We start from the raw sequence: 26,050 nt of genomic DNA, 5'->3' as shown, positions 1-26,050 counted from the left end.
TAAACTAGTAGAGAGAAAGTAAATGGAAAAAATATACACAACTTACTCAATCTGAAAGAAGGCAAAAAACTCTACAAGGGCAGTAACAGAAAATGTGTGATGAAAATCACAATAAGATGGTATAAGTAAACCCCAATATATTAGTAAGTTCAATAAATGTAGATCGGTTAAACTCTGCCAGTAAAAGAAAATCAGAAAGAAAAATTACACTTTTTATGAGGCACATCTAAAACGTAACAGAAAGATCCAACAGAAGGATAAAAAACCACATACATACAAATACTAACCAGCTGGTGTGGCCTAAATATTTTCTAAAGCATAGATTTTAAAGCAATGTAGGATGAAATAAAAACCTTAGGTGATGACTATAAATATAAGACTTGATTCTAAACTTGGAAGATAATTCTAAACTTGTATGTACCTAATAACAAAACTGCAAAATATACAAAACAAATATTGACAGATTTATAGGGAGAAATAAAAAATAAAAAATTTCAACACATAGAATCTGAGAGATCAAATAGAAGGAAAAACAACAGTCAAATGGAGACAATTTGAATAACACAATGAACAAATTTGGTTTAACAGACACCCAACAACTGGAACATATGCAGGCTTTCAAGCACTAACAAAACATTTACAAAAACTGACCATATTTTAGGTCATAAGGAAAATCTCAACAAATTTCACCATATCAACTTTATATGGACCGATTCTCTGGCCACAATCCAATTAAAGAAGAAATCAATAATGAGAACAGAATTTAAAAATCTACATGTTAAGAAATGAAACAAAAACCGCACATATGTGAGTAAAAAAAAAGTCATTATAAAAAATAGAAAATATTCAGAACTTAAAAATAAATATTTCCATAGCACTTAAACATTATTCAAACAAAATAATCTTGTGAACTACACAGAACCCATATTATCTCTGCTCAATAGCATAAACAGCAAAAATGTTGTAAATTATGTAATTGTTACATAAAAAGCTAATTTATAGGTATAAAATACATATCAAAAGGGATTTGGAAAATGGGAAATATAAGTGAAAGTGTTCACTACTGAAGTGTTAAAAGAATGGCAACCCAGCCACCTTTTTTAGAAGTTATACTGAATAGCTAAAGAAAGAAGTTAGTATCTTAAATGTTTAAAGGTAAAAAAGCCCATCAATTCTTTTTGGTTTAAGAAATCCCTTCGGTCCTTATATAATAAATACAAATTCATATGGCAAAGTGTTTATTATTCCTATGCGATGGACAAATACTATCAGAAATCCCTGTTGCACCAGTTGAATAACCACAGTTAAGAGTACATTCCTGCTCACACGCAGTCCTGATTTCTTGGTTATGGCATCTGTTCAATGATGCACTGGCAATTAACAGCATTTCAAAAACTGCCTACAGTACAAAGGGAATTTTCATTTAAGGCTCCCCTCACTTTTCATGTGTGGGATATTTTTGGAAGTATGTGTTTTTTTTTCCATCCACTGAAAGAGAATTAAGAAAATTCCAACATGCCTTAGTGTCAGCAAGTGCTCTTTTTAGTCCAGGTACCAGAGGATGATTGATGAACCTGTCAAGCCTACAGTAGCGGACAGAGAAAGTTGGCAGAAGTTCAGTGTTATTGAAAGAAATCTCAAATACTTATTTCATCTCCTCTATTAACTTTAATCACATTTTCAACATGCAGCCAAGAATGCAGCTTTGACAGTGAGCCATAAATTTACACAAGCAAGCATTGTCACTTTCTGCACTAGCAAGACTGAGATACATGAGAGAGTTGGGTATTTTCTTTCTTGTACCTTTCTTTACTGAAGAGCAATAAAAATATCTGAAAGATTTATCCATACCTCAAATTCATTTGCCATAAATCTCTTGAAATACTGCATTTAATTTTGCTTTATTTATGGCAAATAAAAAATCAACTTAGTTCCTCAATTAGACTGTTAAATGCAAATTTTTAAGGATCACAGTGATGACAGAGTTGGTACACGTTTCACCATAATACACCTGCTTATGAGAACGATGTTAAACACTAAAAAGGATTTACATTTAACATGGATTACTTGCCATGTGGGCAAATACTTCTGGCATATTCAGAGCCAGAAGCTGTATATGGTTCCAGAGGGACTCCTTGCAGATTTGGCTGATTACATCAAACAGCTGAAACATGTACAGACATTATTTGTCTTACAAAGCTCACCCATAGCAAAACAGACACAAAAATGAGGTAAATACTATGGGCAAGATTATGGTTCTTGGAAATGCTAACAGTCAACTATATTTTTGGTACGCTTTTAAAGCATGTTTTAAAAGCTGAAAATATTAAGTGCTGGAAGGCCACAAAACTTAACAAGTGTGTCCTGTCATCAGTGAAACACGTGGCATTATGCTGCACTGCAGAATCTGTGAACCTTCCCCAGTAGGCAGCTCAGAGACCAACATGGCCACCTTGGCCACGGCAGAGACTGTTTTACTCTCACCTCTCTTAAATGTGATCTCTGTTCCAAGGACCACTGTTTTTGTCTACATTACTCATGGAATAGCACTTTACACATTCTCCCAATAGCCAAAGAGGCTAAAATGGGCAGCTATTATATCTGCTTTCTAAGCCACAATAACAAACTAATATTACCTCTGTGTAAGGATGAATTCAATTACTTTTCTAAGAAGTCTATACTTACAGTTCTCTGAGATAATCAATAAAAAAGAAGCCAATTCTGACTAACAAAAAGTAAATTTATCCCATTTTTCTTCCTACCCTTGCCCATTCAAATAATCATATGTAGGCACTTAAACTGGAAAGATGTAGCACTCCTCTTCTACTAAACATTTAATTAAGACTCCAGGAGAGGTTTCTTTCTTCTGCTACGAGTGCCATTGAATATATTGCTAAGCTTGAAGCAGAGGCTAAACGGTTTGGTGGGAATAGTTCAAGTTCCTAAAAGGCTGAGAATTTTGCCAGGTCCTTCTCCATCTCAGCGTATTGCTCTTTAAGCCTCTCCGTAGCTTTTCTGTGTTCTTCATCCACTTCAGCCTGTTTGTTGTGTTGATCTTTCATGAAATCTTCCCACTGGATTATGTGCTGGTTTTCACTAGCTATTAAATGGTCATTATAAATCTGAGAAAAGAAAATTTGAAAGTCAGGTAACATTTTCTAGGCAATTATTTTTCTATGCAGAAGAGACAAACATAACTTTAACTCTTGATATTTGTATATTATAGCAATCAGCTTGAAAATCACAATGATAAAACTGCATTATAGTTTTAATGTCCAACAAGAACATGACATTAGAAACATTTAAGGCTAAGGCTTTGCTTACTCTGACTAAACATGGGTATTCACATTTCTGAAATTTCAAAAATGTCTAGAATCATTAAATGAAAAAATCAAACACAACTCAAGTAAATTTCATATCTCTATTTCTCCTCAAATTCCACTTAACTGCATATAACTTCTAAATCAAGTTTAAAGAATATATGCCAAAAGAATGATTATTATAAGAAACTAAAGTGCATGTCTTACACTTAATATTTTTTAGCTGCATTAAAAAGAATCATACATTATTAGTCACTGGAAGAGAACTCGAGAACTCTTCTGTTTCAGTTCCATTCTTTAAAGCAAGCAAACACCAAAAGCACCTTTTGTCAAATATCTAAGTTGTTCTGGAGATGCTCCTTAGTATTTCTATATAAGGATGAAAAATTTTTTCTTTTGAGTAACACAACAACAAAGATGAAACAATGTATAAGTTAAAATGGCATACATTTATTATTTATAATAATAAATTAATTTCTTTTGATTATCTTTGAATATGCACAACAATGAGCTAAAGAGAAAAAGAGAGTATAAAAAATAACTTTTTAATTCTGCCTCAAATAATCTACACGTCTTTATAAGTTAAAGTTTTGACATAAGCTAAGGTCTATTCAACAAACAAGCAAAATGCAATAGATGCAAACCACAAAAACCTGCAAAGCTTGAAGTCATTACTAATTCCAGCACTCTAATGTAAACAGGACACCTGCAGTGCACGCTGTAACTCAGCTGCTGGAAGGTAGCTACTAGGAGAAAGAGAAACCGGGTTTTCACGTGGCTCAGAATGTCCTTGCTGCTCTACTTTCTCTCTTATCTGAGACATGAGAAGCAGGAGGAAGTGCTGGATAAGCCATCACGCTCTATTTATGAAACGCCTACTTACTTCTGCTAGTTGTTCTGAGTATCGTATCTACTTCTAAAAGCCCCCTGTATAATTACCTTAGTCTCATTTTACAGATGAAGAAATAAAGACTCAAGGACACTACATTTACTTCTCCCCAGGTCACTCACCTATGAAGTTGTAGAGTCAAACTGAAGTCTAACACCTATGCCTTTTCTATCACAAAGTGCAAATCAGATCTTTCCAGAGGAAGTGCTAGATAGGCAGCTAAAGTCTTTCACTAGACCAAATGAAAAAGGCTATTGCAAGAGCTTTTTCTGCCAATGCTATGTGAAGTTCCTCAGCACAGAGGCTTTTCAAGTGAAAAGAGGTTGAGGGCCTGACATTTGAGTTACAGTAAAACATTCGCCTAAAATATGTCCCACAGACCTTTGGGATCTAAATCGGCATTACAGGAGTGAGGAAAAAGGGATAAGGAGTGTTTTTGCAGATCCAGTAAATTTGGGAAGCAGGTTAAACAAAATTCAAAACATTACTTTTAAACATTTTAGCCTCATGGATTGTAATTCTCCAAAAGATGAATAAAACATGAAGAGCTCATTAAACTCTTTCATTGGAACTTTTGCACAAACTATTCTATTCTGAGAGAAAAGCTGTCAGACTAAAAAAAAGCAAATAAACTTCCTCAAAATGGTATCTTGCTTTTGCTGTAAATTAATTTTTAATAAATACAGAGAATATTAGCATCCAAGCTCAGATGTTGTTTAAAAGATTATTTCCTTTTTAATTGAAACATCGTAATTGGTTCAGCTGACCCTGTGATTCGGACCACAAGGCAACAGCCCTGGTTCCACTCTCTACCAGGCAGCACATTATCCAGGGCAGCTCAATGAAGAAAAATGAAGATTTGGGAGGCAGATAAACCTTGCTTCAAATTCTGGTTCACTTATTACCAGTTGTACGATACTGAGCAAGTTAGTTTCTTTAACTTTAAAATGAGGAAAACAATACTATCCAAAGTGACCTACAGATTTGATGAAATCCATATTAAAATCCCAATGATGTTTTTTGCAGAAACAAAAGAATCCACCCTAAAATTTATATGAAATTTCAAGTGACACCAACAGTCAAAACAAAAACAATTAGTGATTTGGATGTCTCATACTGTGTTAATGATGTACTCATGACGCTTTCACATCTGGGCCTTGCTGACCCTGGAGAGACTGTCCGTCCCGGAGCTAGTCTATTCCTAGAGACAATAAACAACTCTCCTGTGAGCATACCTTTTATATGCAAGCCAACCAATACAAAGCTCATACCTTAGTTACCTTCTTTATTGGACTCGAGAATTCTGGGCCACTATCTACCTGCCCTAATGACCCAGGGCCAGGTACCAGACAACAATGGCCAGACCCTATGCACCAGAGCTTGATGAAATTATTCAAACTAGACAATCCTAAGCCTCATTACCGTTTCACATGTTACTTTCTGTGGAAACCACAATAAAAGCTCTTGCCCATGTTTTCCCCTCTTTCACTTTGCCTGACAAACCCTAGTGCATTCTTACATGGTCCTGTGTGCATAACATGCCCCTCCTTTTGGGAACTATGAGTAACAAACTGTGTTTCCATGGCAATCATCCCCAGTCTGTTGGCCTCACCATATCAAAATAATAATAAAACCCACATTGCCTAATTTCAAAACATACTGCAAAGCTACTATAATCAAAACAGTGTGTGATACTGGCATAAAGATAGACATTTAGACCAATGGAAAAGAACAGAGTTCAGAAATAAACCCTTGTATATACAGTAAAGTGGTTTTTGATAAGGTGCCAAAACCATTCAATAGGGAAAGGACAATCTTTTCAACAAGTGCTGGAAAATCTAGATATCCACATGCAAAAAAATGAAACTGGACCTTACCTTGTATCATATACAAAAATTATCTCAAAATGGATCAAAGACCTAAATGTAAGACCTAAAACTTTAAAATGCTTAGAAGAAAACAGGGAAACTTCATGACACTAGATTTGGCAATGATTTCTTGGCTATGACACCAAAAGCACAGGCAACAAAAGTAAAAATAAATTTTTTTGACTTTCTCAAAATTAAGAACTTTTGTGCATCAAACAACATTATCAACAGAGTGAAAAGGCAATCTACAGAATAAGAGAAAATATTTGCAAATCATATATCTGATAAGAGGTTAATATTCAAAATATGTAAAGAACTCCTACAGCTTGATTAAACAACAATAAAACAACCTGATTAAAAATTGGGCAAAGGGCTTGAATGGACATTTCTGCAAAGAAGATATACAAATGTCCAAAAAGCACAAGAAAAATGCCCAACATCACTAACCATTAGGGAAATGCAAATCCAACCACAATGAGATATCCATTAGAGCGGCTACTACAATAAACAAACAAACAAACAAGCAAGCAAATAAATAAATGACAGGAACTAACAAGTGTTAGCAAGGATGTGCAGAAAATGGAACTCTTGCTCCCTGCTGGTAGGGAAATAAAACTGTCCAATTGCTGTGGTTCCTCAAAAAATTAAAAATAGAATTACCATCTGATCTAGTATGTCCACTTCTGGGTACACACCCAGAAGAATGGAAAGGAGGACTTTGAACAGATATCTGTCACCCAAGTTAATAGCAGTATTATTCACAATAGTCAAAAGGTGGAAGTAACCCGGCCAGGCATGGCTCAGTGGTTAAGCATCGACCTAGGATTAAGGAGATCACAGTTTGATTCCTGGTCAGGGCACATGCCCGGGTTGTGGGCTCGATCCCCAGGCCAGAAGCCCCAGGCCAGGAGCGTGCAGGAGGCAGCTGATCAATGACTCTCTCATCATTGACGTTTCTCTCTCTCTTTCTCCCTCTCCCTTCCTCTGTCTGAAGTCAATAAAGATATATTAAAAAAAAAAAAGGTGGAAGTAACCCAAGGATCCATGGCGAGATGAATGGATACACAAATATATCCATTCCACTTAGAAGGAGACTTAGAATAGTCAACTTTTAGAGATAGAAAGTGGAATGGTGGTTACCAGCAGTAAGGGGAAGGGAGAATGGGGGGGTTGGTGTTAAAGGGGTATGGAGTCTCTGCTGGGAGAGATGGTAAAGTTCTGGAGATGGATGGATGGTGGTGATGGTTGCAGGACAATGTGAATGTACTTAATGCCACATAACTCTGTACTTAAAAAATGCTAAAAACTGGTAAATTTTATGTTAGGTATATTTCACCACAATAAAAAAAAAATTCAAATCAGGTTTCAGAGGGTTCTTCATAAATGAAATCAATTGCATTCTTCATAAAGTGGATACAACTGATTTTCTAAAGATAAATTTAGAAAATTCCAACTTTAAAAAAAAATGAAGAGAAAGTGTGTTATGAGCTATAATTGTGGAGTAACTAGCTGTAATCCTTTTGTCTTTCTACAAAGGAGAAAAAAATAGTAATAACAAACTGGCTTACATATATCCCATTAGACATAAATTTAAAGAGAAGCCAATCTTGAAGCCAAACCATTTTAGGACCAGGTCTATAAATGAACTCTGGGATATGTAATGAAAACACATTTCTAGATGCTTTAGTCTAAGTCAATGATTCCCAACTGGGGAGTAAATTTTGATGCTTCTGTCTCCCTGATTTTTGGTTGTCACAGCACAGGTTAGGGGGAGGTGCTCCTGACATATAATGGGTAGAGGCCAAGGATGCTGCAAACATCCTACAAAGCCCAGTCCCCACAACAAAGAATTATCTGATCCAAAATGTCAACAGTGCAGGGACTGAGAAACCCCGGTCTGAGGGAAAACTCTGAATAAGTCAACTAAGGTCTAAAAGGCCCCTTGGAACATCTGTCAGTAATACACATGCCATTAATTTCACATATGCCTTACACAGGTAAATAAGAAAGTATTTCCTTTGGTAAGAAGTGTCAGAATGACAACTGTCAGCAATTATTTAATTAGAATTTACCTACCGATCTATTACTCTGTATTTTCACACTCTATCAAGAAGAATGTATAATCTATGCTATCTCACTGACCTCATAAAAAATCATACAGGGGTATAATTAAATCTAATAAGTATTAGTGGACAAGATGAATCAAAGGATTCATGTTTACTTTATTACTATCTCTAATTTGGTTGAATACAGCTTCAACCAGAAGTTGAGGCTTGTATATGGAACCTAAGTTTAAACTATTCACGCATATTAACATATTAATGGCATATTTTTAAGAGTCAGTGAATTTTGTAAGCTAAATGTATTTTCAATGCACCACTCTTTTTTTTTTTTTTCTTAATATACCTTTATTGATTTCAGAGAGAGGAAGGGAGAGGGAGAGAGACAGAAACATCAATGATGAGAGAGTCACTGATCTGCTGCAGCCCGCAACCCGGGCATGTGCCCTGACCGGGAATCAAACCCTGATCTCCTGGATCCTAGGTCGATGCTCAACTGCTGAGCCACACCCGGCTGGGCTGCACCACTCTTATTGCTAGCACCCAAAATGCGACTTTGTATTTAGTGTGTCCTTTTCAAGACATATGTCAAATAAATGGGGAATGTGCATTTATTGTTCTTCTGAATGTACTTTTAGATATCAATTGTGGGAAATGTGATTTGGATGAATGACGTTTATCATAATTTACTTCCCACAGAATTCCACAAATTGTCTTGACATAAAAGAATTAATGATTAATGGCAAGAGTCTATTTTATTCCATTACTACTCCCATCTTTCTTTGTTCTGAGAGCCATTCAAATACACAAAATGTAGCCAACAGCATAACTAAGGGCAACAATTAACATTAGAGTGCAAAATATAGCTAGAGGTCAATTTTGCTTTGTACATATTTGCTAGATGAGAAATTAAACTTTATCTCTGTGTCCTTTATATATTTGTAGTCTGAAAACTCTGCCACGTCAAAGTTTTGGCAAAAGCAAGATATGACAGAAAAAAAAGGCCTTAAAGGTCCATATTTCAAATGTTTTGCTAACTACATAAACACTGAAAAATAATGACTAAATGTTCAATTGCCTTGGAAGAATATAAAGAATTTTTACTTTTCTCTGAGCTCTGTCTGAAAAACACATCTTAGTGTGACTTTCACCTGGTTAATTTTATTAAATTATCTTGAGAAAAGAAAATACTCAGGGTGGCTGATTATGCATGTAGGTTTCACAGGCTCCATACCAGTCCTTAGTGAAACACCGTGTTTTAGTATATTCTAAAATAGTAACTTTAATGTGTACTCAATAAAGAGGTAGTTGAGTAATTTTCTCTGATATAATACCTGTAAGAAATATATTTAACACTAAAATATTCTATGGGCTTTATTATTTGAGGCCACTTTTTTTTTTCTTTTTTTTTTTTTTAAATCATGGGACAGTATATTTTAATTCAGAAAATAATGAATGGACAGGATTTTCAAGGGCTTCACCAACTCTAATAGACCATAGCAGGGCTCTTACCCACAAAGTGATTGCGTGCATCTTAAACAAATGATCGTGCAGGCAGGGGAAAAGTGCCACCTTACATGTGGAGAGTGAGATACAATCTGCAAAACCATGTCATAAATTATATAATACAATATGTCACGTAAGTAATCCATCAAGTTGAATAGAACAGGTATTTATTTTGCAGATGAGGAACTTGAAGCTCATGTCATTGTCCGAAAACATACAGCTAGCTAATAAAGGAAACAGCCAGAAATAGAAGACACCAGTATTTTTAACCTAATCTGGTCATTTTCCTACTTATATATGTAAATACAGCAAATGTAAAAAAAAATTTTAAGTGCTAAGAGGAACCATTCAAATTATAATTTAATTTCAGGTGAGCTCTACTCGATGATGAAAAGAATCACCATTTTATCAGAATCATAACTACTTTTGACGATGTCTTTAGAAAGACCAATAACATGTGAGAGCATATCCACGTGAATCTGCTTAAATCACGCAGCAACACGTTAGAGAGGCAACATCCTGGAAAGGACACCATTTTAAAATTTTCATTTTGAAAGCCAAGAGAATTGCATATGTTATAGCTAGTAACAGCCAGTACAGCCAGTGTTCTTACAGAGAAAGTCTTCCTGCTTCTCAAGCACAGAAATGCTCCTGTTGCCTTCAGCAACAAATTGTTTAATACAGCAATCAAGGTTCTCCACAATCATCTTCTTTATAGTTCTCCACATCTTTACAGTGCTTTCTAGACTGTGCAAACACTCCGCCCAACACAGATTTTCCTGCTCATGGCTTTGCCTTGCCCTTTTATGAAGGTGCTCAGCAATGGTCCTACTTCCAGACCTGGCCTGCTAGAAACAATCCTATTCTTCTTGGGCAGCTTTCCCAATTGGCTAAAATGTTAAGTCCTTTCAGTAGGCTTGATTCATCAAATTGTTCAATGTTTAAGCTTTATATCAATATTTAAACTTGAGCAGAGGGTGCAGAAATTTAAACTGTAGCAAGGTTCATTCCATTGTATTTTTATACAGTGCCAAATGTGAAACATTATTGTGGATTAACCACAACACATTCCAGAGAAATGGGGACAGTAATACTCATTGATATATGTACATACAAAGTGTATTTCAGAATGACTTAGTATTTTCAACATTTCTTAGTAAGTGTATCTTTATTAGTTTAAAGCAATAAATAAGTACTATAACTACTTTATGAAAATTATATGTGAAAATACCAAATTATCACAGGAACTTAAATTCTTTTGCTATTTTTCCACATCTGAATTTAGTTAAGATATAATTCAAATAAGCAAAACACGATCCAGCAAGTGAGTCACACGCTCTTGCGACTATTCATTAAATAACCCATCCACAGGCATGAATGCTTCCTTTTCTAGAAGAAATATACATACTATACTCAATGCTTCAGGCGCGAAGGAAAGATTTATATTTCCAATCTGGTGGGTATTTTTTTGTTCCATGTTAAAGTCTTATTCTCTCTCTTCCATGGGACAAATACCACTTTCAAGGAAAAGATGGACACGTTGAAAAGGTAAAAAAAGAAAAGAAAAAAAAAGGTCTATAATTTGAATAAAAATATGGATGGTGCAATCATGTGCCCATACCTCTTCAAAACACCTTGAATGAATTAGCCATTTTAAAATCTTTTAAAATTACTGCATAAAAAAAAAAAAAAATTCAGATAATTTCTTTTTATCAAAAGCAAATGCTGATAATATGATGATACTTAAAGCCCTGGAGTTACAGGCTCCAATATGCAAACGATCTACTTTTACCTTTTTTCGTTCCTGCTCCCTCTGTTGTAGTCTACAGACTGAGTCAGTAGCTGCTTGCACTGAAATAAAAGAGAATGGGTTTTCAATCAGCAGCCCTTGCTCAAGGAAAGAATTACCTGAAAAAAAACACACAACTTGGATTGTCTTAGATCTCAAAAAACGATGCAAAAAACAACCTGGTATGATTTTGGTTGTGGTGGGGTGGCAAGAAAAAAAAGAGAAGTTCTGCCAATATATTCAGTATGTCATAATTAGAACTACCATCATTCTTGAGTTTTGAGTTGGAAGCCAAAGGAATTTAAGTACTAATTCCAATGACAAACTGTCAACAATAACCTCAGAATTCCCTAAAAAGATGTAACACCTAATAATCTTACCATTACGTTTTTTAAAAAATTTATCTTTATCGTTGAAAGTATTACAGATGTCCTCCTTTTCCCCCTATTGACCCGCCCCCCGGGCCTTCACTGCACTATCGTCTGTGTCCATGGGTTATACATATGTGCATATAAGTTCCTTGGGTCATCTCTTCCCAAATGCTCCCTCTTCCCTCTGAGATTCATCAGTCTGTTCCATGCCTCTCTGTTTCTGCATCTATTTTGTTAATCAGTTTATTTTGTTCATTGGATTCCACATATGAGTGAGATCACGTGATACTTGTCTTTCTATGACTGGCTTATTTTGCTTGCATAATACTCTCTAGGTTCCTCCATGCTGTCTCAAAGAGTAAGAGATTCTTTTTTTACAGCTGCATAGTATTCCATAGTGTAAATGTACCACTTTAGAGAAAAAAAAAAATCTTTATTGATTTCAGATAGAAGAAGGGGGAGGGGGAGAGGGAGATAGAAACATCAATGATGACAGAGTCATCAATTGACTGCCTCCTGCACACACTCCCACTGGGGATTGAGCCTGCAACCCAGGCATGTGCCCTGATCGGGACTCGAACCTTGATCTCCTGGATCATAGGCCGATGCTCAACTGCTGAGCTATGCAAACATCTTTTTTATCCACTCATTTACTGACGGGCACTTGGGCTGTTTCGAGATCTTAGCTATTGTAAATACCACTGCTATGACATCAACAGAATCAAAAGGGAGCCCACTGTTTGGGAAAACATATTTGTTAATGATACATCTGATAAAGGGTTAATATCTAAAATATATAAAGAACTCATACAACTTAACAAAAGGAAGACAAACAATCCAATTAAAAAATGGGCAATGGACCTAAATAGACACTTCTCCAAAGAGGACATGCAGATGGCCAAGAAACATGAAAAAATGCTCAAAGTCACTAATCATCGGAGAGATGCAAATTAAAATCACAAAGAGGTATAACCTCACACCTGTCAGAATGGCTCCATCAACAAATCAACAAATGACAAGTGCTGGTGAGGGTGTGGAGAAAATGCACCCTAGTACACTGCTGGTGGGAATGCAGACTGGTGCAGCCACCATGGAAAACAGTATGGAGGTTCCTCAAAAAATTAAAAATAGAACTGCCGTTTGACCCAGTGATCCCACTTCTGGGGATATATCCTAAGAAACACCAATTAGGAAGAATACGTGATCCCCTATGGTTACCATTACATTTTGACTGACTGTGCCTTTACCGTCTTTCCCAATCACCAGGCCCCTTTCCTTCTGTCTCATTCATACTACTGCTCTCCTGTAGGTAGTACTTGATATCTAGAATGCTTAACAACTTTCTACTATTCTTCTTGCCCCTGCTCTCTTGTCTTCTAATTCATCCTGCCTGCCACTGCCAGATTCAAATTTCTTTGGATTGTTTTCATTGAGTCATTTCCCTTTCTAATGGACCAAAACTGTAATAATTATTATAGTTATTTATTATTAGTATGTGCCAAGACCTGTGCTAAGTATACTTTCCATGTATGACTCCTCTCAATCCCACTTTCCTATTTAGAAGAGGATCACTATCACATTTTACAGAGTTTCAGCATCTGTAAAAAACAGGTGTAAAGAGGCGAGTGTCACTCAAGAAGGTAATATGACTAATAAGTACAAAAAGAAGGATTTAAAATCAGATCTGTGACTCCAAAGACTTGATTCTTATTAAACTCGATTCCTCTTATGATTCATTAATGAAGCTCATTTTAAAAAAAATGTTTTTACTGATTTTATAGAGGAAGGGAGAGGGAAAGAGAGATAGAAACATCGATGAGAGAAACATCAACATGTGTCAGCTGCCTCCTGCACGCCGGACTGGGAATCCAACCAGCAACCTCCTGGTGCATAGGGTGATGCTCAACCACTAAGCCACAATGGCTGGATAGAGCATTAATCCATCAGTTATTCAAACCTCTTAATTTACTTTATTTATGTAGACAAATGTTTTCACTCACTTCACTGTTCAGTGTGCTGGCTAAAGTGAGACTTAGCTAAATCTAGAGCTGAGCACTTACTAGTCGTATCACTGATCTTGGGCATGTTGTTTGCTTACTCTTTCATTCATTTCCCAAATATTTATTGAGAATTTCCTATATGCCAGGTGCTGTTATTATTACTGCTGCTGATTTTGCAGCACCTTAGTTCCCCATTTGTAAGATAAACATAACAACTAATAAGAGGACTTCAAAATTGACATAAGAATTAAATAACACAGTAGGTATTATGCTTAAAAATATTTAGATATTAATAGAAGTCACTTCAAGCCGTTTTCACACATAGTAAGCAGAGTGAAAGATCAGTACATAATATTCTATTTAAAATTTCTACTGACAGGTGGCATCCTGACACTTCTTACCAAAGTAAATACTTTATTTGTCTGTATAAGGCATGTGTAGAATTAATGGTATGTGTAATACTGACAGATATAAGCAGTCAAGAAATGTTACTTTCTATTATTAGAACTATTATGCTACTTACTGTATTATCCCTACTGAAAGTGCTTTCCTTATTTCTTTCCTCTAACATGTTTTACTTGTTTCAAAAGCTCAGTTCAAGGCTTACTGCCTTCATAAAATCCTCCCAGATTAACCCTTTCACTATAAGAACTTGCCCTTGTTTGGGATGTAGTGCTCTAACCACTTTAGCTTGCATTTGCTTCAACAGAGGTTCCCCTAGCTATTTTACAATTAAGCCTTCCTATCTCACCTCAGTCTGGCCCCAAATAAGTCACAAGGCCCATAGGTCACAGGGCAGGACTGGGCTTCTCTTTCAGAAGAATGCTAGGGCCCACCCTGTGAAAATACAGTCAGGAGGAGGATTCTGCTTTTAAAAGTCAGGTTTTTATCAGTAACCACTCGCTTTAGTTATATCAAAGATAGTATTTTAGTACTGAAAGTTAGGTTCCCTATCCTTGTTTGTTCTAACAGAAAAGATGAAAACAAAACAAAATAGCTGATTAGAGCTGCCTTCTTTCTGTGGCATATTAATATTACATCATCTTTCCTGAGCAGTGGTTTTTACCATTTCCTGGTTGTTGTTGTTGTTTTAATGGTGTGGGGAGGGGAAGAGGCTCTGAACATAACTTAAAAAATATCCATTTTGTGGTCTATAGGTGTTTCATTATTTTCAGGTCTTTCTTGGCTTAATCTGACAAGAGCTACAGGACTATGACATTTATTTTGTCATTTGTTATATTCTTTAAAAATTTAATTAGAACACATCTGACAAAGTCACACTTTTGTTCCTTATTGGACTGTGTTGGTGCTTAGACAAAATATCCATTTTTAGAAAATTCAGTTTCTTTGAAGTAATTTACTTTTTAATTCTTTAGCCACACAATAAAAAAGGGTTTAGTTTCTGAATTTAATAAAATCTGCTTTTCTAAAGTACAGGAAAATCACCTCACTACAGCAAACATTCCCCTTCTGTACAATTAGACTGGAAGAGGAGAGGGTCCCTTTACCCAAACCTTCCTCTCACGTCCACAGGACTTACTGGTCAACAGGAAGCAGTTTCCCTGTTGTCTGTGTGCTAAGACACCATACTGACTTTAAAAAGTCAAGAATTTATCAAATTATTTTCTCTCAACCAAAAGATTATTCAAGGAGATTAGTATCACATACAGTAATTGTGCCACATGACTTCACATAAAAGAAACAGTTATCCTGTCATGGTGTGGATGTGCAAACCTCAAATACATACACAAGAAAATAATTCTGGTTTGGTATTAGGAGCAGATGCTGGCAATTCTTATTCATTCATTTCAATAAACAAATAATTAGCGGATACAATGTGCCAGCCACTACTGTTCTAGGTGCCAGGGATACTGCAGAGAACCGAGTCCCTGAGCTAGCTCATGAAATTTATTTTAGCTGGGGAGACAAACAGCATATAGATAAATATTTAGCATGTCAGGAGGTGATAGGAAAAAACAAAGCAAGGTGGGGAGGCCAGAGAATGGCAGAGGGAACATGAAAGAGTGGCTCAGTTAGGTCTCACTGCTGACATGTGAGCAGAGACAAACAGAAAATGAGAATATACAGAAATCTGAGAAAAGAGGATTCCAGAGAGCGTAGGACGTGCAAAGGCCCTGAGGTGAAAGTGTTCTTGGCATATTAGAGGACCGCCAGAATAAGGAGGCCAGAGTAGCTAGAACAAAGTGAAGGGAAATGTAGAAAATAAAAGTCACTAAGCTGGAAGGATTCGTTATTAAACTACATGGAGGGGAGGAAGGAAGGAAGGAATGAAAAAGGGGAAGGAGTAAAGAATGGAGGGGGGAAAGGAGAGGGGATGGAGAGGGAAAAAGGAAGAGGAGAGAGATGGAGGAGAAGGAGGGGAGGGAGGGAAGAGTAGAGGAGGGAAGGAGGGAGGTGGAGATGCAGTGGGGGAGGGAGCACTCCGGGGGAAGGGGGAGGGCAGGGGAAGAGAGAGGGATAGGAGCTCAGGTTTTTCAGCCTGAGCAGCTAGGGAAAGGTGATGCCATTCACGAAATGGGATAAAATGAGGTAAAAGCAGAACTGAGGAAAGAACTCAAGTTTGGTTCTGGACATGTTATACTGAGATGCTTATTAGACATCTAAGTAGACTAGGCAGTTGGATGTGAAAGCCGAGCATTCCAGAGAGGGGTCTAGAGGTGAAAACATAAATGTGGAATTAATGACTGGCACACAGATAACACTGAAAGCTGTGATTCTATGAGAGATCGCCAAGCAAGGTAGCACAGACAGAAAAGATCCCAGAACCAAGCCTAAGGGCACTTGGTGTTAAAGGTAAAGAAAGATGTGGGAACCAACAAAGTAGAATGAGAGGAGGAGCCTGTGTTGCAGGAGGAAATCCAAGAGAAAGTGATGTCTCAGAAAGGGTGGACTTTGCTTACTGCCTTCTCAGACACACACAGAAGCAATATTTTGAAGCTGAAAGAACTTGAGCTTTGGAGCAGAAGAACTAGATTTGCATGATAGTTCCTCCAATTATTACTGGAAAGCCACAGATGCTAACCCACTATAAATTTCAGTTTCTAGAAAACAAGAAGGTAATAAGTATTTACCTTCAGGAAGGTAATAAGTATTTATTTTACAGAGTTATGATAGTCAATGAAGAAAATACAGGTAAAAATTCTAATAAAGTGCTATAAAAATAGTATTGTAAAATCATGCATTCTTAAAGATTTCTGGGTAAAGAGGCAGAGCGTAGCAAAAACAGACACACTTAGTCCCTTAAATACCTCACAAGATGCACAGACCATGAAAGAACAGTTCAAGGTGCAGGGAAACATGCCCACCCCACTGAGCAGAGTTAACTGCATGCTATAGACCTGGCAAGGTGGCAGCCAAGATTAGGAACACACATGCTAACAAAGAACTGACACTCCTAATTCCACCGTAACTGCTCCACGCCCAAAGGTTAGAGAAAGAGAGTGAGCGGACGAAACTCTTAGCACTCTAATATGCTTTCATTCATAGACAAACAGATATGGGTGAGGGAGGGGGAAGGAAGGAATACAATATGTGAGAGGCAGGTAAGACAGACAAAGCATCCATTCTGAAAGAAAACCTAATAAAGTCCTCCACTGGTACTCTGTAATAAAACAAAACAAACACCTCAATTGAATTTAATAAAAGAGATCAAATATACAGCATGAAATGAAAATGTTGACTGTAAAGCTAAGGAAACAACTGAGAACCATAACAACATCATTACAGATCTAATAAATACACCAGAAACAGAAAGGAATTGAATAGTGTACAACTATTAACCATTGGCAGCATTATAACTGCAGAACAGAAAGCAAATACTATAAACCCTGCCAAAGTTAAAATTCATAAGTGAGAGGCTGGGGAAGATGCAAGAGAAAAGGTATAAAAGTCCTAACCCCTCCACCTCTCATGGCAGTAATTAATGCAGAAACAACGGCATGATGCTAACTTCAGAATGTCTTTTATTACTTTACTTCGAATGATTTTTTAGTAACTACTAGCTTTTATAGTAAAGAAACAGTATTTTAAAGTATTTCAGCTTTACTTAAGTTTTTATTGTGTTAAATTCAAATAAAATTTAAAATTAATACTTTAACTTAAAAAGACAATAGTGTGGTGAGGGCCAAGTGAGGAGGGGTGGGGGCTGGGTGAAGGTGGGCAAAGGGGGTGAAAATGGGGGACATCGGCAATAATGCCAATAAAAAATTTAAATTAAAAAAATTATATAATCTCATTCCTATCAGAAGTTCTCTCCCCCTTCACACTTTCCCTTCGGTTCATTCAGCACTCATCCTGCTATCCATCCTTCCATCTGGATATCTGGAATGATGTCCTCTAAAGTTAAAAAGCAATGGTTATCTTTAGGTAGGTAGTTATTAAGGTGACTTAGTGTTTCTCCTTTTTCTTTCTATTTTCTTCTTTTTCTTAGTGCTAAACATTTATCTTTTGTTTAAATAATACAAAAATAGTCACTGCTCTTAAAAAGAGAGAGGGAGGCAGGAAGGGAGGGAAAATTTATTTTACTATGGTTGTATTAGTTAAATTGAATCAGGATTAACCTAGAGGCTGTCTATCCTTCTTACTCTCTAAAATCAAGGACAAGATCTCTAGATAACAAACTTGGTGAAGTATACTAAATAATTAATGGGAAGAACACAGACACTACTAGTGTGTTCAGGATGAGAGAAAAGAAAAGGCCACATCTTGAAGAGTTACTTTATGGGTTGCTTTTACATATCTTCTTAGAGTAGCAATTCTCAACCTGTGTGCCGTGGCAGGCACCAGTGTGCTGCAAGAATTTTAAAACATGCACTACCTGATTACTTAGGGGCACTGACCTCTTTTCCCTTAGACTGTCAAATAAAAAAATGACAACAGCCAACACAATGGTTGGCTGGTGTGAATGAATCAAACTTATGCCTATTTCTTTTGTTAAATATATTTTTTGGCATGCCACAAAATTTCAGTGATTAGTTAATGCGTGCCATGAGATGAAAAAGGTTGAAAATTGCTGTCCTAGAGCTTTTTGTGGTGTTAAGGAGAGTTTCAGTTGTAAAGGCTCTGCTCACACACAGACACTTGGCAAGGTAGGTGGCACTACACAGCCAAAAGCAGAAACAGTCCTGAGCTGCAAATTCTATAATAGGTCTCCATTCAAATAATTCCAGATGTCCCCACTTTACTGCTGCACAGTTAATTGGTTTTGTATACCATGTTAGACAAGGATCCATACCAGTTAGAGTTCTAAGAAGCAGCTGATTGCACCTCAAACATGCGTAGAAGAGATAAACGCACAGCTGTCAGACATGCATAGAAGAGATAAATGTGGCCGTACTAACAGGCACAGAACAAAACTCAACTCATCACTAGTCTTGTAAAGTATTACTCAGATCAGAATACATTCCATATATAAATTCGCTTGCATGATCTTGCACAGCTCCCTGATCAGTTAGTAGTGAAAATAAGCCAGCACTATGACTTAAAATGACAAGTTTTTAAACGGGAAATTCCCCAGGAACAACAACTGAATTTTTAAACTACATCAGCTTTAAAAGCAGGCAATTATCTCCATCATACCTGTGCTGCTCAGGATAACTGCTACAAGAAAACACTTATATTGGAGCCTACTGAGGAAACCTTTCCTGCTTATAGCAGGAAAGCACCTCCAAAAGCCATTGCTTTGTTTCTAAAGCTAAAAATAGGACCCAAAGCAGTCCACATATGTTAAATCTTAATTATCAACCTTGTGTTTTATATGTTTTAATTCTTCCTTTCAGGAGAACACATTTAAATTCTGGATTCCATATTAGCAGTTTTACTTTTCTAACGCATTGTGAAGACTCTACTTTTAAGAGGCTAGTCCTCACATCAGAAATAACTTTAGCCCAAGAATGAAGCCAGTCAAAATAACCGTTTATAGATTTTTACCAAGTTTTACCCAATTTATTTTGATATACTCAAAGTGTGGAAAAGGAAAGTTATAGGCACAGCTCAAATGCATACATAAGCATTCTTATTAAAAAATAATTTAAGTTTTATTTTTAGCATAAATCCAGAATGTTTGTCAAGGTTAAGGAAGTGACAGTGTAAACAAACAAGGGCAAATCCGTAGTAAATGCAAAAGCCTAAGGTTAATTTTAGACTCTTTGCTGCTCTACTCAAAGAAACCAAATGTGATCTTAGGGGATTTATTCTCTCCAATCTTCTTTTAGCACTAGCCTACACAAGACTAACTTGAACTTGCACAAAAAGACTTAACTCAATTATTAGCCAAGGTCTCTCAGCTGCTTTCCTTCACTGGCCAGTTTTTTCTTTTCTCCCCCGAGGAAGATATTTTTTTATTTTGCACTTCAGTAATCCGTCATTATTGACCAGCTGACCCTTGGACAAGCTGAAGAGTGTCAATATAGATACAAGGAGAAGTGCCTTGCAGTTCTGATACACTTTTAATTTTAAAATCAGTTACTAGTAAAATGCCTTTTATGTTATGATTTGACATGTTTAATAAATATTCTTTTTGATCAACTATGTCTTCATATGAAAATATTTTGCTTAACGAAGATAAGCGATAAAATACTAATATGATGACAGGATTATCTTTGAAAAAAGTTAAAAAAACACTCTAGTATCCTATTTGAAAAATTTTATTTCAGATCCTAATTCTTGGTTATCAAACTTTTCCTAATGGATAAATTTTTTTAAGGTAAAAAACTGTTTCAATTTTCTTATATCCTAAAAGGATAACCTTGTGCACCGCAGATGCACACTTCTCACTTTGGAGATTAAGGCTCGCAACATCAATGGCAATACACGTTAATCACTAGATAACCACTTTCTCTGTGACAGGGCATCAGTCTTCTGTGTTCTGGTTAAGAATTCTCTCTCTACCTCCCACCAACATACTCAAGGAGACACACTTTGGCATGGCACTCATTTGCAATAAAGCAATATAAAAAAAGAGCTGGCTTACATCTCTGCAGAACCTGGTTTAAGTTGTCTTGCATTGTTTCTCTGCATTTGGGAAGCGTATGCTCATTGGTTTCATGGATCATATTCTTCAAATTCTCAAGAACTCGCATTTCTCGAAGACCACGTTTTTCCTATTAAAAGAAAATAAGTGACTAGCACATATTGTGTCTTAAATCTTAGTAATTACTTTCTGGGATTTCCACCCAGGTTTTGGTTGTTGTTATTACTTAGTACTGAAACTAAGTACTAATTCTAATTAAGCCTTCTTCTAATTATGTAGCCATAAATGAGGTCACAAACTGGAGGCATTGTTTTAAATTATGAAATGCTTCAAAAGTTGAAAAGTTGCAATATGAGTAATAGTTTTACAGCAATATTTTAAAATGGGCATGAAAAATACTAAAAGAACAAAAAAGAGGCCTACATTATCACATATTTCATTCTGTACAGCAAAGAAAGATATTAGATGCCCTTAATTTGATTTTAAATTGCATTTTTTTCATTCTTACCATATTATTTATACTCTATATTTTTTATCACGTAAAAATATAAAGTAAAGGTAATATGAAGATACTTCCCTGTGCAGAAGAGTTAACACTGAAGACCCAAGATTACTTATCCTTAGAAAGGCCTGCCTGCAAGACTGGCCTTTGGCTGTGGGCTGGGACCCTTGATCAGTAAACAGTTCCTTACACTGGTATAAAACTTTCTATAAGTGATGAGACATCTCTTTCTTCCCAGGAGTCAGGAATTTGGATACAGGCTAGGCAGACACTGCCTGCCTGACCAGTCCCCAATAAAAATCCTGGACTCCTAGGCTGAGACAAGCTTTTCTGGTGGATAACATTCCACACGTGTTGTCACAGCTCACTGCTGCGGGAAAGCAACACATGCTGTGTGACCACTGGGAGAGGATTCTTGGAAGCTTCTGCCTAGTTTCACCCGGACTCCTCCCCTGCACTTGTTCCCTTTGATGATGTCGCTCTGTATTATTTCGCCATAACAACACTTGGCAGAGCAACCACATGCTAAGTTCTTATGTTCTTCTGGAGAATCACTGCACCTGGGGTGGTCTTAATACCTACCCCACTCCCACTTGAGGGTAGGCCAGACTTAGTGAGTTGCTTCCAAACAACAGAGCAGGGAAAAGGGAAAACATGTACTCCATACTGGAAACAATGAAGGCTGACATCATCAGTGATGTCAAGGTGACAGCATCCCCTGATGTAATGTGATGAGAAGGGCAATTTACCTCTGTGGTACTCTTCCCAAACTCACAACCCCAGTCTAATCTTAAAAAAAAAATCAGACAAACCCAGATTAGGGGACATTTCACAGGATACTGACCAGTACTCAAGACTGTCAAGATTATGAGAAACAAGGAAAGACTAAGAACTGTCATAGACCAAAACTAGAGAGACATGACAAATGCTAATGTGGTACCCTGGATTAGATCCTGGACAGAAAGAGGACTACAATGGAAAAACTGGTGAAATCCAAATAATATCTGGTGTTTCGTTAGTAGAAACGTACCAAGGCCGGTTTCTTAGTTTTCCCCAGTGTAGCATGGTAACATGAGACATTAATGATGAAAGGGGGGAAGAGGATACAAGGATTCTCTACATTGTCTTAGCAACTTTACTGAAACTCTAAAATCAACACAAAACAAAACATTTATTTTAAAAAGGTGGTAAGCTTGATCATAACGAAACAGAAGGTAGTTGTTACCTGGGGTTTGTTTTGCTGAGCCATTCTCATGGAGCAGCTATGCCAGATTTTTACTATTCCTAATTCTTCCATAATAAAAAATTTAAGACTTATACAGAAGTTGGGAAAATGAAACAATGAATCCTCATATACCTATCAACAAGCTTCAAAAATTCAGCTCGTGGCTGATTTTGTTCCTTCTATAACACTCCACACATCTCCCTACACCATCCTCTATTCTTTTGAAGCAAATCCCAGACAATGTATCATTTCAACTATAAATATTTCAATGTCTACCTTTAAAAGACAAGAACTCCTCTTAAAGAGATACAGTAAGACCACCTCTCTCACTCAACCCCGGTACATCACTGGAGTCAAGGCAGCCATCCCCCAAGCGCTGTCAGTGCTTTTACCCTCCAGTTTGTTTCAAAACAAACTCCAAACTAGTCCCTCCCACTGCATGTGGTTACTATGTTTCTTAAGTCCTTTCTAATCTATAGATCTGTCCTCCATCACTTTTTCCCCCTTGCAATTTGCTGGAAAAAAGGGAGTCAGTTTCCCACACTTGTTTTTTTTTGCTGAATGAACCCCTATGGTGTAATTTAACATGTTCCTTTGTCTCTTCTCTTTCCTGTAAATTAGTAGCTAGAACTAGAGGCTTGATCAGAGTCAGGGTTTTATTTTGTTGTTTACGAAGAGCACTTCAGAGGTGGGTTGTGTACTTTGGACAGGATGCTACTAGCATTCTGTCCTTGTGGATCAGCAGGGATACCTCTAGAACGAGAAATTTCCCCTCATCGACTATCAGGTTACCCTGAGGGTTGTGTGTATATTAAAGGCAAAATAAAACACTTATCATTTCCCTAAAACAATGATTTGGTTTCCTAGTACTCTCTAAAGGTTTCTGTGTTTTTACATATTCCTGTAACTCACAGATTTAAAACCATTTGAAGTTTTTCATCCATTACAGTATTTCTCCTTATTGGTGCTTAAATTGTCCTGTCTCTGTCCAGCGGGAGCCTATTCAAGCTGGCTCTGGAAGCCTTTAGACAGAGCTCCTGTGTTCTTTAGTAGCTTCTTTGCTTCTGCTATGACCCGATGCTCCACGCTCATTTTGGACATTTCCTGGCCCAGACTTGGCGTTAAATACCACTAGTATTTAAAAATAGTACTCAGACACTGAGCACTAGGGGTGTTCACTGCTACTGGGTTGGTCATTATTTCTAGGCCTTTCAGTGAACAAGGCTAGGAAATAGACATTTTTAAAAAAAGAAAAGATATATTTTAAGTTCACAGTCAAACTTAAATTCAGAACTATAGGGTTTTTAATTACCCTCCTGTCTCATCTCTTTCCAGTTCTCAAAGCACCAACATAATTACTCATTTGCTTTATCACTAATTCAATCAAAAAACAATACTAATACTAGCATCAACAAAATGATTACCGAAAAGAGTCTGGTTTTTTGTTTTTTGGGGGTTTTTTTGTCCTGAAGGGATATTCCACTAGGAATGTTGTCAAATTATTGTGTTTTAAAGTTACTTGGAATAACTTCTCTCTGCATCACAATGCCAGCATCTACAAACATAGGTTTGCTTTTTTATATTTTTACTTGATTTGAGGGCAATTGCTCATTAAAATTTAATTTTCTTTTAATTATGTAAAATATTTACATGGCTCCAAAATTATACCTCTAAAAATATGTATGTATTCAAAAAAGTCTCGCTTTTATCCCTATCATTTATATCCTATTCCCTCTATCACTCTCTCCTGAGGCAATTATTTAAATGTTTGTTTTTTTAAATGTTTTCATTAATTTTACAGAGAGAGGGAAAGGGAGAGAGAGAGAGAAACATCGATGAGAGGGAAACATCATTCGGCTGCCTCCTGCACGCCCCCTACTGGGGATGGAGCCTGAACCTGGGCATGTGCCCTCACCGGGAATGGAACTGTTGACCTCTTGGTTCATGGGTGGACGCTCAACCACGGAGCAACCCTGGCTGGGCAGTAATTATTTAAACTTTTTTATTCCACCATTGTTATAAGTATATACATCCACTTGCATCTATAAAATGTATATAAACATACGTATGTGTACCTATATGTATTTTTTTCAATTCTCTCCTTCTTAAACAGAAACATGATGTACAGACTTATCTTACTTTATGAGTCATAAACACACATAATACATATAATCTTTATGTGGTCATGTGGTCCACTGGTTCCAGTGTTTAGAAAAGTTGGCACTTTTGCTCTATGTTTGTATTAATACTTTACGGTCTCCACTTTTTTGGCTACTGTCTACTAGTTGCCTACAATAAGCAATATTAATAGGTGATTATCTGTTCTTTCTCTAGCCTTCCTTTCTCTCTCAGGACCCAATTTGAAATAGTATCCTTTTACTCCCAGTTAATATTTATAAGGCAACAAGTGAGGATATTATGCTTTTCATCTACCCTCCCTTCTCCCTCCATTTTCTGATATTTGACTATATCTACACTGTCAGAACACAGAGCTGACATGTTATACTGTCTCCCCTATAACCATAGTTTAGTCTAAGTTCCGTAAGTAAATATATATTTAATATTTACCAATTGTGATTAGGTAAAAGTCTCTCCAATCATTTTGGTTGTTTAAAACTAATTGTTGATTATAAAACAGATTCCTCAGGAAAGGCTCATGTGAGCATCAGTCCCAGAGTCTTTCATGAGCTTAATCCGTGCTCCCTATACCTGGGGGTCAATTTGGCTAGATATAAAACCCCTAGCTGTTACTCCACTGTCTTCTGGCATAAGACAAGTAAATCTGTTAATAATTATATTTTCTTTCACTAATAAAGGACTTAGCCATTTTGTTGGGTTGCCCAAAGAATTTTTTTCTATAAAGTCCAACAGATTTATTTAAAAATGTCTCAGAGTTGGCTGTTCTGGGCAAATTTTCCCTGAATGCAGTGCACCTTTTAATAAAATTTCATTAATATTTTTATTTCAGGAAAGTTTTCTTGAATTCTAGTTTTTACATTTGTTTTATTACATTGCTTTGACTTTCTCCTCTAGGGGCTCATTATCACGCACATACTGGATCTTCTGTATTTATCATCATAACTACTCTTTTCTCTTGAATTCTTTTTATATCTTTAGTCATGTCTTTTAAATTTTAAACCTTTCTATTATCGGTTTCACTTAATCCATTGTGTGTATTCACCTTTGCGTTCCTTCTAGGTTAGTTTTCATTTCTAAATCACTTTTTAAAATTTCTTTTTCCTGATATTTTTCACTTTACCTTTCATTTTATTTCTACTTTATCCAATCATTTATGAGTTCTGATTCTGACTTACACCATTCTTTCCTTCCTTCTATAATTTTCTTACAATCCCTAAGCTCATTTAAAAACATTAGGTTATAGCCCTAGTGGTTTGGCTCAGCAGTTAGAGCGTTGGCCCATGGACTGAAGGGTCCTGGGTTCGATTCTGGTTAAGGGCACCTACCTCAGTTGCAGGCTCCATCCCCAGCCCCAGTCAGGGGGCGTGTCAGAGGCAACGAATTAATGTGT

The 26,050-nt window shown here is 36.6% G+C and overlaps 1 protein-coding gene across 1 annotated transcript in view; it reads right to left on the bottom strand.

The window, feature by feature from the left end:
- Nucleotides 1–2,657: 2,657 nt before the first annotated feature.
- BLOC1S5 (biogenesis of lysosomal organelles complex 1 subunit 5) overlaps nucleotides 2,658–26,050 on the bottom strand; it is a 37,245-nt gene continuing 13,852 nt past the window's right edge. The window contains exons 3-5 of the mRNA XM_081145022.1: nucleotides 20,795–20,924; nucleotides 11,436–11,494; nucleotides 2,658–3,122 (exon numbers count right to left, since the gene is read on the bottom strand). Of these exons, the coding sequence (XP_081001148.1) occupies nucleotides 2,943–3,122; nucleotides 11,436–11,494; nucleotides 20,795–20,924 (369 nt within the window). The 3' untranslated portion in view covers nucleotides 2,658–2,942. The remainder of the gene's footprint in view (nucleotides 3,123–11,435; nucleotides 11,495–20,794; nucleotides 20,925–26,050) is intronic.

Source organism: Miniopterus schreibersii (assembly GCF_964146895.1).
Source record: "Miniopterus schreibersii genome assembly, chromosome: 8".
In the NCBI taxonomy this organism is placed as follows: Eukaryota; Metazoa; Chordata; class Mammalia; order Chiroptera; family Miniopteridae; genus Miniopterus; species Miniopterus schreibersii.
The sequence above is the reverse complement of the archived record's forward strand: the minus strand, read 5'-3'. Positions and strand labels throughout refer to the sequence as shown.